Below are 12,498 nucleotides of genomic sequence, written 5' to 3' on the forward strand. Positions count from 1 at the left end.
CCAAGCTATGCCATATCCATCACCGGTTTGTGTTTTTTACGTCACAGACTTGAGGTAACCCCTTTACAATTTCTCATACATCATCTTACTATAAATAGGCTAATGTTGTGTGTATCTATGTATGCCTATAAAGGCTCCGTCAGTTTCGATCCCAATGTCGCCAAATTCATACGGGAGATCGATGAATATACGGAACGTGTTTAAACTTTATTTGGTTGAAAACGGTCAAGAATTGGCTGCAAAAACAGTGAAAATATGGGTAAAAACAGGTTTTTTGTTATGAAAATCGGTTGTCAGCCTACGCTATCACTGCAGCTGACCGGCAGCGCTGTCGGGCGCTCAAGCGTAATGCGACTATGCCAATGGGCGCCAGAACGGCGAGAGAGTCACGCGACTCAAGAGCCAGAGACCAGTGGACATGATAATACGGAAAGAAGGAAAAATAAAGGACAAAAAGGTACATGGACGGGTCACAGGATTATGATAACGGGTGAACACGTCCGCAGACACGCTATGAGTAGTAACTAAATGAAACCGGAACGAAACAAAGAAGGAAAAAACTAATAAGGAAATGTAAGAAAAAAGAATCTAAAATAATGAGAACAGAATTAAATAAAAAACATGGAAACGGGAAATCACAAGCAGCAAATAAACAAAGAAGCTAAAGGGAAATGTAAGAAAGAACAGATTTAGAAAATAATGGGAACGAGGTTAAATAAATAAATAACATGGAAACGGAAAATCACAAGCTAAGCAAAAGAAACTAAAAAGAAAGTGTAAGAAAGAGACAGGCTTAGAAAAATAAAATGTACCTTTTTATTTATTCTACCTGTTCAGTAATTCTTCCTGTTATGGTGAACGCTCCCATCTAGGGGGGACCCGCGCGAAGCGCGGGTATCCCGCTAGTACTACTAATAAGGCCATATCTGTATATCTTAATCTGGGTCTGTCCAGTGCACAACTATAGATCCAGTAACCATGGTAACAAAACTATGTGAACTTGCTTATAACCCCATTATGTGTAGCCCTATAGTTTTCTTAGAATAACTTTACATGTATTTTCATTACCTATAGCTGGGTTGCTATCTGATCTTTAGCTAGATCCTGATTTGCTATCCGATCTTTCTTACGTAGCTGGGGCTTGATTTGCTATCCGATCTTTCTTTCTTTCTTTCTGGTAACAAAAACTTCAAAATGCTTCTCTTCCTACATGTTTCACCCTACAATTACGTAACTTAGACGTGTATCGGCTATATCCAGTGCCCAAAGAAATGCATTTTCTGGACATCTGTAAGGGGTATGGGGCTCAATCTCGGTGATAACAAACTTCATGACCAGGGGAACATTTTGGAGCATTTTGCAGGGGTCAGGTCAAAGGTCATCTGGGGTCAAATCTTACAATTGCATTATCTGGACATCTGTAAGGGCTCAGACTTGGTGACAACAAACCTCATGATCAGGGGAACATTTTAAAACATTTTGCAGGGGTCGGGTGTCAAAGGTCATCTGGGCCAAATCTTACCATTGCATTTTCTGGACATCTGTAAGGAGTACAGGGCTCAAACTCAAAACCCGCTGTTTGTGGTCCATAACCACATCTTGCATAGTGTATACATAACAATATAGCCTTTTATTTATTTTATCATGAACAACATAATTACAATAGCCACCCTGTATACACAAACAGGTTCTTCATAATTTGGCCTTAACTTGATTTTTCAACATGCTCTGACTGTCAGGGTAAAATTCCATTTGGCATTGACCTATGACCTCTGACCCTTTGGTCATTGTAAAACACAGAGTTTTAGAGTTGGTTGGATGTTCCCAACAAGCAACTTGAAGTGCATCCCCAATTACAACTTCTCCTTGATACAAGAAACTAACTTGTTTCAGATCATAGTATGCAAGATCAGTGTTAAATTGTGAAAGTTGGTTGCTACAAGCTGCAGCACTCCCAGCATCCCAACAGTTCTTGAGATGAATCGCCATATTTTGATGTTGGTTGCTGTCCACACAGCTGGAAGTCACTTTTGTAGTGAACAAATAGCTATTGTCTGGTCTAGGTGGCTGCTTGAAACCTTGCGGAGGCTTGCTACGTGTTAGTTGGTCACTGCTGATGTCTCTAAACCATTTTTCTGGAATCTTGACAGGTCGCCGTAGTTTGAAATCCACCCGTACATTGTGGGTAACTCCTCTTGCCAAGGGTACCCCTGTAAGGGCATTCTTAAAAACTATTTCTTGACAGTATGAGGTGTTGCCTAGGTAACTGAACCATTTTTTCATATGTAATGTCAAATTGAAATGAGAATGTTGGTAGTAGGCAGGAAGAATTTCCATTTGATATAGTCTGGTAAAACCGGTGACATCTCGATTCTTAGTTTCAGAGATTGGGTAATAGAATGCTGGGAACATTGCTAGTGTTTCTGTGTCTGTGTGAACTCCCACTGGTCCACATTGGACATGATAGCACAGGTTCCATGGACTTATCCTGTCTGAAAATGTGATAAATAGAATGAAAATGTAAGAAATAGAATTATATAGAAATGCATGTACAGGCTATATCAAAATGATTGGTACCCATATGCTTTGTCATCTATAAATGAAACACCTGCCTTTTCCTATTTCAACATAGATCCTCTTGGAATGACTACAACTTGTACTTTTATGATCTTTTACTGTACACAGCCAGTGTGTTACATCCTTAAGCAAGACGGCTTAATTCCCAATTGCTTCACTCCACCCAGGTGTAAATTGGGGAGCTGCTGGGGGTAATCACAATCTAAGTCGCTGAGAGTACCTGCGCATCAGTTGCGGACTTGTGGAAGCGGAAATGATTCTGATATACCCTAATGGCAGTGGAATAATTGTTGAAGTGTGCTGGTACTTAGGTGTAGCGCACGTTAAATCACCGACATTTATTTATTTATTTATTTAGTTCTACAAACTGGGTAGATGTTATGCTGCATTTTGATGTTGCTGTCCTGGCTAAGCTAACTAGATATTGATACACCCTGTACTGTTGAATTAATTCTATGGAATGAATAAAGTTTACCTGATCGACACACTGTCCAGTTAACTAATTTATCACTGCTGAGAAATATCATTTTTTGCGAAATGGATGTATTTATATAGCTTTATATTTTGCATCATGAAGCTGTGCAGTAAATGTGTACCTTTGTAGTAGTGAATTCTCAATGTCTGTTAAAATGGCCCCCCCTTTCAACATGCCAAAAAATTTACACCCCCTCCCTTTGACATGAAAAAAAACTTTGCCTCCTTTCGACATGCTCAAAAATTTGCCCCCCCTCTTACACATGACAGATTTTGGGAACCCTGATTTAAATACTGTATTAATTGTCAAACAATCATTTTGTGATGCAGCTAGCAGAAAATTCATTATTTAAACGTTTCTTAAGGGATCCAAAATGAGCGTTTATTGCGTTTCGACAGTATTTTTTATGGGACATGAGAGCACCTCAGACCTATCGAATTGCATTCTGAATACTGAAGCATGTCTTTCTGATATCAAATAATTTTCATTTTTAAAATCACAATATAATACAAATTTTATGACAAATTATAAAATTTGATATTTTTCAAATTTTGATATATAACAGTCCTCGAAGTAAATTATATAAATCTAATGATATATTCTTAAAGTGTATGTAGTAGAGGAGGAAAAGTCGACGGTCAATTAAAAATTTTGACGTTTCATATTGAAGATATGGATTTTTTCCCAAAAAGACCTGCTTTTTTTTTTGTCTTTTTGGGAAAAAAATCCATATCTTTAATACGAAAAGGTCAAAATTTTCAATTGATCGTCGGCTTTTCATCCCACCTACATACACTTTAAGTATAAATCATCAGATTTATAAAGTTTACTTCAAGTACTGTTAAATATCAAAAATATCAATTTTAATGATTTGCCATAAAATGCGATTAAATTGCGAATTTCAAAAATCAAAATTATTTGATATCAGAATGACATTCTTCGTATTCAGAATGCAATTCGATATGTCTGATGTGCTCTAATGTCCCACAATAAATACTGTCCAAACGCTCATACCCCAGCCCTTAACATGTTTCTACACCTTTTTGGGTGTAATGTCTATCAGTGATGCCCAAATATCTGTGCAAAAAATTGCTTCACCCACCCCTTTTGGCCTACCGCAAAAATGGTGCCCCCCCCCCCCCTATCACCACCTCATCCAGGGATACACATAGACCTACATGTTGCTACACATACTTATTGCACCACCCAGTTAGAGCTCGTTAAAATACAGCTTTCTTGAAAATTTTTGGATCAAGCTCCGCCTTCTGACACCGGGATCTGACAGTTCCAGCAGAGAACTGTAGTGGGAACTTTGCGGTACTGTCCCAGCCCGACAGTCCCAATCAGGCAAGTGTTGCGAGTGAAAAACAGATTGTGGGCTACTCCCACCTCTTAGTACTCTACATATTTCTACATAGAATGATAGTAAACTTATGTACTTACAGTTCTTATCCAGATCATCATAGTGTGGACCAGAAACATAACATAAATAGTATCTGGAGGGAAGGAAATATTTCATGATTCTAATGAATAGATTATATCGGTGCTGCAACAGAGTATGATAAAGTTAAAACTGCACAATATTTTTTTGGACATGGAATTAACTGCACTGCACCAGCTGAGACCTGTAGATGCACATTGCACACAGGTGCAGACACAGGTCATATTGCTTCACACACAGGTGAACCAGAGTTGCCAAAAGATTTCAGCCTGAATCGTCGGTCAAATAATCAAAAGTCACAATTTTTCTCTTAACCATTGGGTTTCTTTTGGACAGAAAACTACCGGTAGTCATGGGAACCACGGTTGAAAAGTTACCAATTTTTTTCTTAACCATTGGTTTCTATCGGACAAGATATTGTTTTATGTCACAGGGATAATCTTTGAAAGTCGCCAATTGGGGTACCAAATTGCAGATTTGGCAACCCTGACTGACCTTGTGATTAAGTGACCACACAAAGTAATCAATGAACTTTTAATACCAGTAGATTTGCATAACCATGATAACAAACAGGGTGGTTCAAAAGAGGGACAATTTCTTCTATTCAGTGGCTTTTGTTCATAACTTTATTTGTAATAAAAAATATGAAATACTAGCGAACCCTCGGACTAGAGAACTCAATATTCAGACTAGCGAACCTTTTTCAAAATTCGGACTAGCGAATGGTAAATTACATGTTCAGACTAGCGGACTAAGGAGCCTTTGGACTAGGGAACCTTCGAACTAGAGAGTTGTCACCGTATTGTTTTGGTTTACATATAAATTATACACATTCTGGTTATTCATAATTTGGCCTTAACATAGTTTACATTCAACATGCTTGGACTGTCAGAATAAAATTCCATTTGACATTGTCCTATGACTCTCCTATGTCCTCCGACCCTTTGGTCATTGTAAAACACAGCGTTTTAGGTTTGCTTGGATGTTCCCAACAAGCAACTTGAAGTGCATCCCCAATTACAACTTCCCTTCATACAAGAAACTAACTTGCTTCAGATTATAGTATGCAAGATCAGTGTTAAATTGTGAAAGTTGGTTGCTACAAGCTGCAGCACTCCCGGCATCCCAACAATTCTTTACATGAATCGCCATATTTTGATGTTGGTTGATGTCTGAACAACTTGAAGTCACTGTAGTGGTGAAGGAGTAGCTCTTGTATGGTCTTGGTGGCTGCTTGAAGCCTTGTGGTGGCTTACTGTGTGTTAGTTGATCACTGCTGATCTCTCTACACCATTTTTCTGGAATCTTGACAGGTCGCCGTAATTTCAAATCCACACGTACGTGGTGCAAAACTCCTCTTGCCAAGGGCACCTCTGTAAGGGCATTCGTAAAAACAACATCTTGACAGAATGATGTGTTGCCTAGGTAACTGAACCATTTTTTCATGTGTAATGTCAAATTGAAATGAGAATGTTGGTAGTAAGCAGGAAGAATTTTCATTTCATATAATCTGCTAAAAATAGTGAAAACTTGATCCTTAGTCTCAGATAATGGGTGGTATAACACAGGGAACATTACTGTTGCTTCACTGCCTACATTAACTCCACTTAGGGTATGAAAGCACAGGCTCCATGGGGTGATCCTGTCTGAAAATGTGGTGAATAGAAATGGGAATGAAAACTGTTAAATTCATTCAGTGATACTTGCTGATATGATCAACATGAAAAAGATCTTACAGGATTTCCCAATAAAAGCGGGCCCAATGTACTCGCTGATTTCTAAAGAATGACTATTCTTAAACACTTGAGAACGTTCCTGCGATCTTATTGGTTCTTACCCATGTGATATGACACGATATCACACGGGTCAGCACGTGTGTATCGACATGATATGCGTACTCGCTATTTGAACCAATCGAAGGCGCATAGCAACAACGGGACTGGTCGATTTTAAGTCCTAGGTAATTCCTTGTAAAATGCAGGAATTAATTGATCAAAATGTGTTATTATGTGTAATACTTATGATATTTTTATTTGAATTGAAGTGTTTAAGAATGAGAATAAAGGTATTGTTTTTAGCCGCTGTCGTGTATCTATCGTCTCATATAACACGGGCGACATCATTATTTTTGGCGTAAAACAACTCGGCATTGCCTCGTTGTTTTACTTAAAATAATGAGGTCGCCCGTGTTATATGAGACAATAGATGCACTCCAGTGGCTAAAAACAATACCTAATATTCTCTAACTTTACCACATACAGTTGTCATATAGCTGTGCAGGTGCTGTATGTTTTGACCACTGTTCGTGAAAGTTGCAACTTAATTGTTGTAACGTACACTGTAAGTAAGCCTTTTTCTGAATATCTGCATTCAACCATTTCCAAAATTGGGAACTTCAAGTTGATTTCTAATTCAAGTAAATTGATCTCAGATTGCTAACGATGCAAAAGAAGCTATTAAAAAAAAGGCCAAAGAAAGTCGATTTTGAGTTTCCCGTCACCCGCCCTCACTTCATTTTCTGACCCTCACTTGAATTCATTATTGTGATTTTCCAAAAAATACCGATAAAAACTGGTTATATTTGCAAAAAAAATTATGAATATCCCTTTATATTTTGTGGAAAAATCAAAATCAAAACATACATTTTGCTGTCAACCTTGCAGACTCTTTTTAATATACTTTTGAATCTCATTTGGGCTAAACATTCATCTTCAAGTGAGTGAGTGGCAAATAACAACAAATTTTACATGTGTGTTGGTCATATAATGAAAGGCAGAAAAATAATGAATAATGAATAATAAAAAAGTTATCTCACTTGTTTTCAGAATTTATGTGACTGGAAACTCAAAATTGACTGTTAGTGGCCTAATGGAAGTACTGCTGCTTAGTGTACAGGGTGTCTCAATAAAATGCAATCCAACTTTGATCCTTTTCCTTTATAGGGTTATTTATAGTCAAAGGCCAGAATTTGTATACAAGCTGCAGGCAGTATCAAAATGATTGGTGCCCATCAATTTTGATGTTCATTAAAAAGCCTGCCTCTTCCAACATTGGATGCTTTAAGGCCCATACGCAGGATTTCATTGGGGGGGGGTGCTGATTTTGGAAAAGTGGACTTTTTCGGGGCCATTTAGTGAAAAGTGGACAAAACTTGGTCCTTTTTTGTCCAAAAAAGTGTAAAAAAATTATTTTTTGCTTGCTACACTCACAAATTCTGAAATTTTGGGACTTTTTGTATACTTTTTCAAGTACGGGCCTGGATGCCTTAAATTATGTCCATCCGAGTTTATAAATTTTAGTTGAATTTTGATGTATCAATGAAATCTGATGGGTACCAATCATTTTGATACAGCTAGGCCCGTGCAGGGGTGCGGGCGCCCCCTCCCCAAATTAGCAAAAGTATACAATAAGTCCCAAAAGGTTTTTTACAATTTATTGGTCAAAAAGGTCCAAACTTTTTTGAAGAAACTCCACTTTTCACAAAATTGCCCTCCCCTCTTGAAAAAAAAAGTCCCAATATTTCAAAATCAGCACCCCCCAAAAAAAAAAATCCTGCATGTGGGCCTGGACACAGCTTGTATATTCTTTAACTGTATTGTTGTTGTATTAGCCAGAGTTTTGGGGCTATATATAATTCCCACCCCCTTAGCTACTTGGGTATATAATTCTAAATAAATAATAGTAAACTTATGTACTTACAGTTCTTATCCAGATCATCATAATGTGGACCTGAAACATAACATAAATAGTATCTGGAGGGAAGGAAATATTTCATGATTCTGATGAGTGGATATCGGTGCAGACGACAGTGCTGCAACAATGTTGGCTATGACAAAGCTGCACAGTAGAATTTGGGACTAGGAATTAAAGTATGCACTGTCAAACCATCAGGGTTGCCAAAAGATTTCCGCCCGAATCGCGGGTCAAATAATCGAAAAGTCACCCAATTTTTCTCTCTACCATTGGTTTCTATGGGGCAGGAAACTATCGGAAGTCGCGGTAGCCAATGTTGTAAAGTCGCCTAAATTTTTCTTAACCATTGGTTTCTTTGGGACAGGAAATTGTCAAAAGTCCCGGGGAAAATCGTCAAAAGTCGCCCAATTGGGCTACCAAATCGCAGGTTTGGCAACCCTGCAAACCATAGCATTAGACTACATTGTATTGTACATTAATGTATACACTATCATGGTCGTACACTACATCATGACTTCACATTTATTCACAGGAACTGACTTTTCACTGATCATGTGACTACACAGAAATCACTGAACTGAATTTGTTTACAGGGTTCCCATATCCATAACACACAGGGTGGCTCAAATAAAAATCCCTGGATTGTGCCGGGACAAGGTTGTTCACAATGAGTAACATAATACAGTGGCAACTCGTTAAGGGATGGGGTATGAGCGTTTGGACAGTATTTTTTGTGGGAGATGAGAGCACACCAGAGATATCGAATTGCATTCTGAATACGAAGAATGTCCTCCTGATATCAAATAATTTTCATTTTTGGCTCCAGCGAAGCTAAGGAGTCATCGTCATCAGAACCGTAGGGTTACACAATACAGTGTTGGTTTTTATGCTAAGGAATTTTTTGTGCTTGGCTTTAGGTTTTCAAATTGGTTTCTAAGTTTTGCTAAATTATTTTTTCATCGATTGCACTCCCGATAGAGTTGAAATTCAGTTGAGAAAATGTGATTTTTTGGTTAAAAAAGCCACCATAACGAGTTATTACTTGGTTCCCCAGTGTGCTAGAGATTATTTTGGTCTGTATAATTTAACCTTGCGTGACAATGGCGCAAACCAACGGAAGTTTAACATTAAAATGTCTTAAAGATTTTAGTACTCTCAGGTTCAGATTCAAAAGTTATTTTGACTTTCTTAACTTTTCTTAACTATTTCTTTACAATTTAAATAAAGAAATAGTTAAGGAATATCAAAAAAATAGTCATGAAAATTGTCGAATCTTGAATAAATCGGAACAAAATGAATTTCCTAGTGGACTATTTTCCTTGCGCAAGTGCAAATTTTTGCTTTTTTGGTAACGCGGTTATCTCCCAATGATGTAATGCGTAATTATCCAATCAGTGCTGTCCTTAGAAATTAGCCCCAAAATGAACCAATCACAGACATCGTAATGAACAGTCTTTGGCAGTGGAGCAAGTCAACAAACAACCAAGATGTCTGCCCCACATGAATACACATGACAGATGTCGCCGGTAAATTGCACTACGATAAGTCGTAAACATGGTTAAAACAAATGAAATTAAATATGTCAAAGGACAGATTGTTACTCTATTTGGTAAAAATATCCCAAAGAGAGATCGCAAGGTGTCTGGGAGACTAGGAGTAGGAGCAGTACTACCTCTACGATCGATGCAACTTTCAAAGTCGGAAACCACTCAGTCATCAGCCATCATCATGGCATATGCTCATGCACATGATGCACTCATGGACTACATAGCACTGGTACATCATGGGTACATGTACGTAAACCCGGACGTAAACATGGTAAAGTCATAGTATTACTACTAGCCACTGAGTGAATTCAATCACCAAACCAAACATCCTTTTTCAAATGTTTTTTCAAAAAAAAAAAAAAAGATAATTATGATGGCCCAAATATTTTCTCAAACATAAAAATAATGCCCAAAGACATGTAATAATAATATAATATTGAATAAATTATGCCCACATAATACGCAACGTCTATCTGTCTGTCAGTTTACTCCAGAACTCTAGTTTGAATTAGCCTCAAACATCATGGCCCTGTTCCTTCCTCACTAGGGCCCTGAATGCCATACGACGTAAAAAGCGGGCACCGTGAAGTCACGTCAGCGGTGATGACGCCAGTGTGAGTACCTCGGCTAGTTTCGAATTTGTACACGTTCTTACGCATTCCATGCTAGAGTGCTTTGCTATCGTTTTTCAGGCAGACAGCAGTGCAATTTTTTGCAGTTTGCACTGGAGGTTCATTCTGTTAATGTTGAAATTTGGATGAAAGTTATTTCGATGAGTCAACTGCATCTTTTGAGCAAGATTTGCCTTATTTTGCCGAAGAGTGAAATGTAATTTTAGCAACATTTTGATGCAATCGCCTGTTGTGATCGGCTGTGTTTACTTCTGAACTTCCATTATTACACGGTGTCATTCTTCAGCAAATCCGACTAGATTTTGAATGCAATGTAGAATGTGAAGCTATCGGTGAGCAAATTCTTATTTTTTCGGAGACTAGGGGTGCATGTTCCTCAAACTTGGTGGGTGGGTGCATCTTGACCGAGACAGAACAAGTTTGTTTTGGCAAGTGGGTCAAGGTCACCCGAGGTCATTTGAGGTCAAATTAGTAAAATTGTCATGGCAAGAATTAGAAACTTGGTGGGTACAGTCAACATTTAGAGCCAAATTTTTGGAAGGTCATTTGGTCACCAGAGGTCATCTGAGGTCAAATTAGAAAAAACTGTCCTATGGGCATGAAACTTGGTAGGTACAGTCAACATTTAGAGCCAAATTTTTAGAAGGTCATTTTAGGGTCACCAGAGGTCACACGAGGTCAAATTAGTAAAAACTTTTGGGACGGGCATGAAATTTGGTGGGTACAGTCAATATATAGAGCCAAATTTTTGGAAGGTCATTTCGGGGTCAACAGAGGTCATCTGAGGTCAAATTAATCAAAAGTGTTGGACGGGCATGGCAGGTACAGTCAATATTTGAGTCATATTTTTGGAAGGTCATTTTGGGGTCACCAGGGGTCATCTGAGGTCAAATGAGTAAAAAGTGTTGGATGGGCATGAAACTTGGTGGGTATAGTCAACATTTAAAGGCAAATTTTTGGAAAGTCATTTCGGGTCACCAGAGGTCATCTGAGGTCAAATTAGTAAAAACTGTTGTATGGGCATGAACATTGGTGGATACAGTCAACATTTATAGCCAAATTTTGGAAAGGTCATTTCAGGGTCACCAGGGTCATCTTGAGGTCAAATAAGTAAAACTGTCAATGGGTGTGAAGCTAGGTGGGTATCGTCAACATTTGGGAGTCAAATTTTGGAAAGACATTTGGGGGGTCAACAGGGTCATCTGAGGTCAATGTAGTAAAAACTCTTGGACAGGCATGAAACTTGGTGGGTAAGTCAACATTTAGGGCCAACTTTTTGGAAGGTCATTATAGGGTCACCTGTGGTCATCCAGTTTCTGAGGTGAAATTAGTAAAAACTGTCATATGGCCATGAAACTTGGTGGGTACAGTCAACATTTTAGAGCCAATTTTTGAAAGGTCATTTTGGGGTCAACAAGGGTCATCTAAAGTCAAATGAGTAAAAGCGGTCGGACAGGCATGAAACTTGGTGGGTACAATCAACATTTAGAGCCAACTTTTTGGAAGGTCATTTTGAGGTCACCAGAGGTCATCTGAGGTCAAATTAGTAAAAACTGTCATATGGGCTTATAAATAGGTGGATACAGCCAACATTTATAGCCAAAATTTTTGGAAGGTCATATCTGGGTCACCAGGGTCATCTGAGGTCAAATTAGTCAGAACTGTCTTATGGGCTTTAAACTTGGTGGGTACAGTCAACATTTGGAGTCAAATTTTTGGCAGGTTATTTTGGGGTCACCAGGGGTCATCTGAGGTCAAATTAGTAAAAACTGTCGGATGGGCATGAAACTTGTTAGGTATAGTCACTTTTTAGAGTCAAATTTTGGGAATGTCATTTCAGAGTCACCAGGGTCATCTGAGGTCAAATTAGTATTAACTGTCATGAAACTTGGTGGTACAGTCACCATTTAGAGCCAAAGCCTTATTCAGACTAACACTATTCTTGACATAGGCCTACTCGCCTGTATATAATTATATTTTGATGTGTTTTGGCCCATTTGGACTCATTTCCACCCGTTCGATCCATGTCGCTAATTCCCTAAATTGATTGATGTATCATTGTATGCTCTGCAAATGAGATAGCTACCAACCTACCAGATGTACCTGTTGGGGGAATGTGATCTGTCACATACT

General features: G+C 38.4%; 2 protein-coding genes across 4 annotated transcripts in view; one reads left to right on the forward strand and one right to left on the reverse strand.

Annotated features, from left to right (window-relative positions):
* Positions 1 to 12,498, forward strand: part of LOC140137438 (valine--tRNA ligase-like) — a 110,673-nt gene that overhangs the window by 65,943 nt on the left and 32,232 nt on the right. The window lies entirely within an intron of this gene.
* LOC140137441 (uncharacterized) lies at positions 913 to 8,497 on the reverse strand. 3 transcript variants are annotated; one of them, XM_072159094.1, is made up of 3 exons: positions 8,193 to 8,494; positions 4,496 to 6,139; positions 913 to 2,492 (listed from the first exon to the last, which is right to left on the reverse strand). In XM_072159094.1, the coding sequence occupies exons 2-3, from the start codon at positions 4,569 to 4,571 to the stop codon at positions 1,693 to 1,695; spliced, it is 876 nt and encodes a 291-aa protein (XP_072015195.1). In that variant the 5' UTR covers positions 4,572 to 6,139; positions 8,193 to 8,494; the 3' UTR covers positions 913 to 1,692. The 3 variants fall into 3 exon arrangements, with proteins under 3 accessions (XP_072015195.1, XP_072015196.1, XP_072015197.1); XM_072159095.1 differs by having other exon boundaries at positions 4,496 to 5,866; positions 8,193 to 8,279; XM_072159096.1 differs by lacking the exon at positions 4,496 to 6,139 and having other exon boundaries at positions 8,193 to 8,497.

This window comes from Amphiura filiformis, chromosome 17 (genome assembly GCF_039555335.1).
Source record: "Amphiura filiformis chromosome 17, Afil_fr2py, whole genome shotgun sequence".
NCBI lineage: Eukaryota > Metazoa > Echinodermata > Ophiuroidea > Amphilepidida > Amphiuridae > Amphiura > Amphiura filiformis.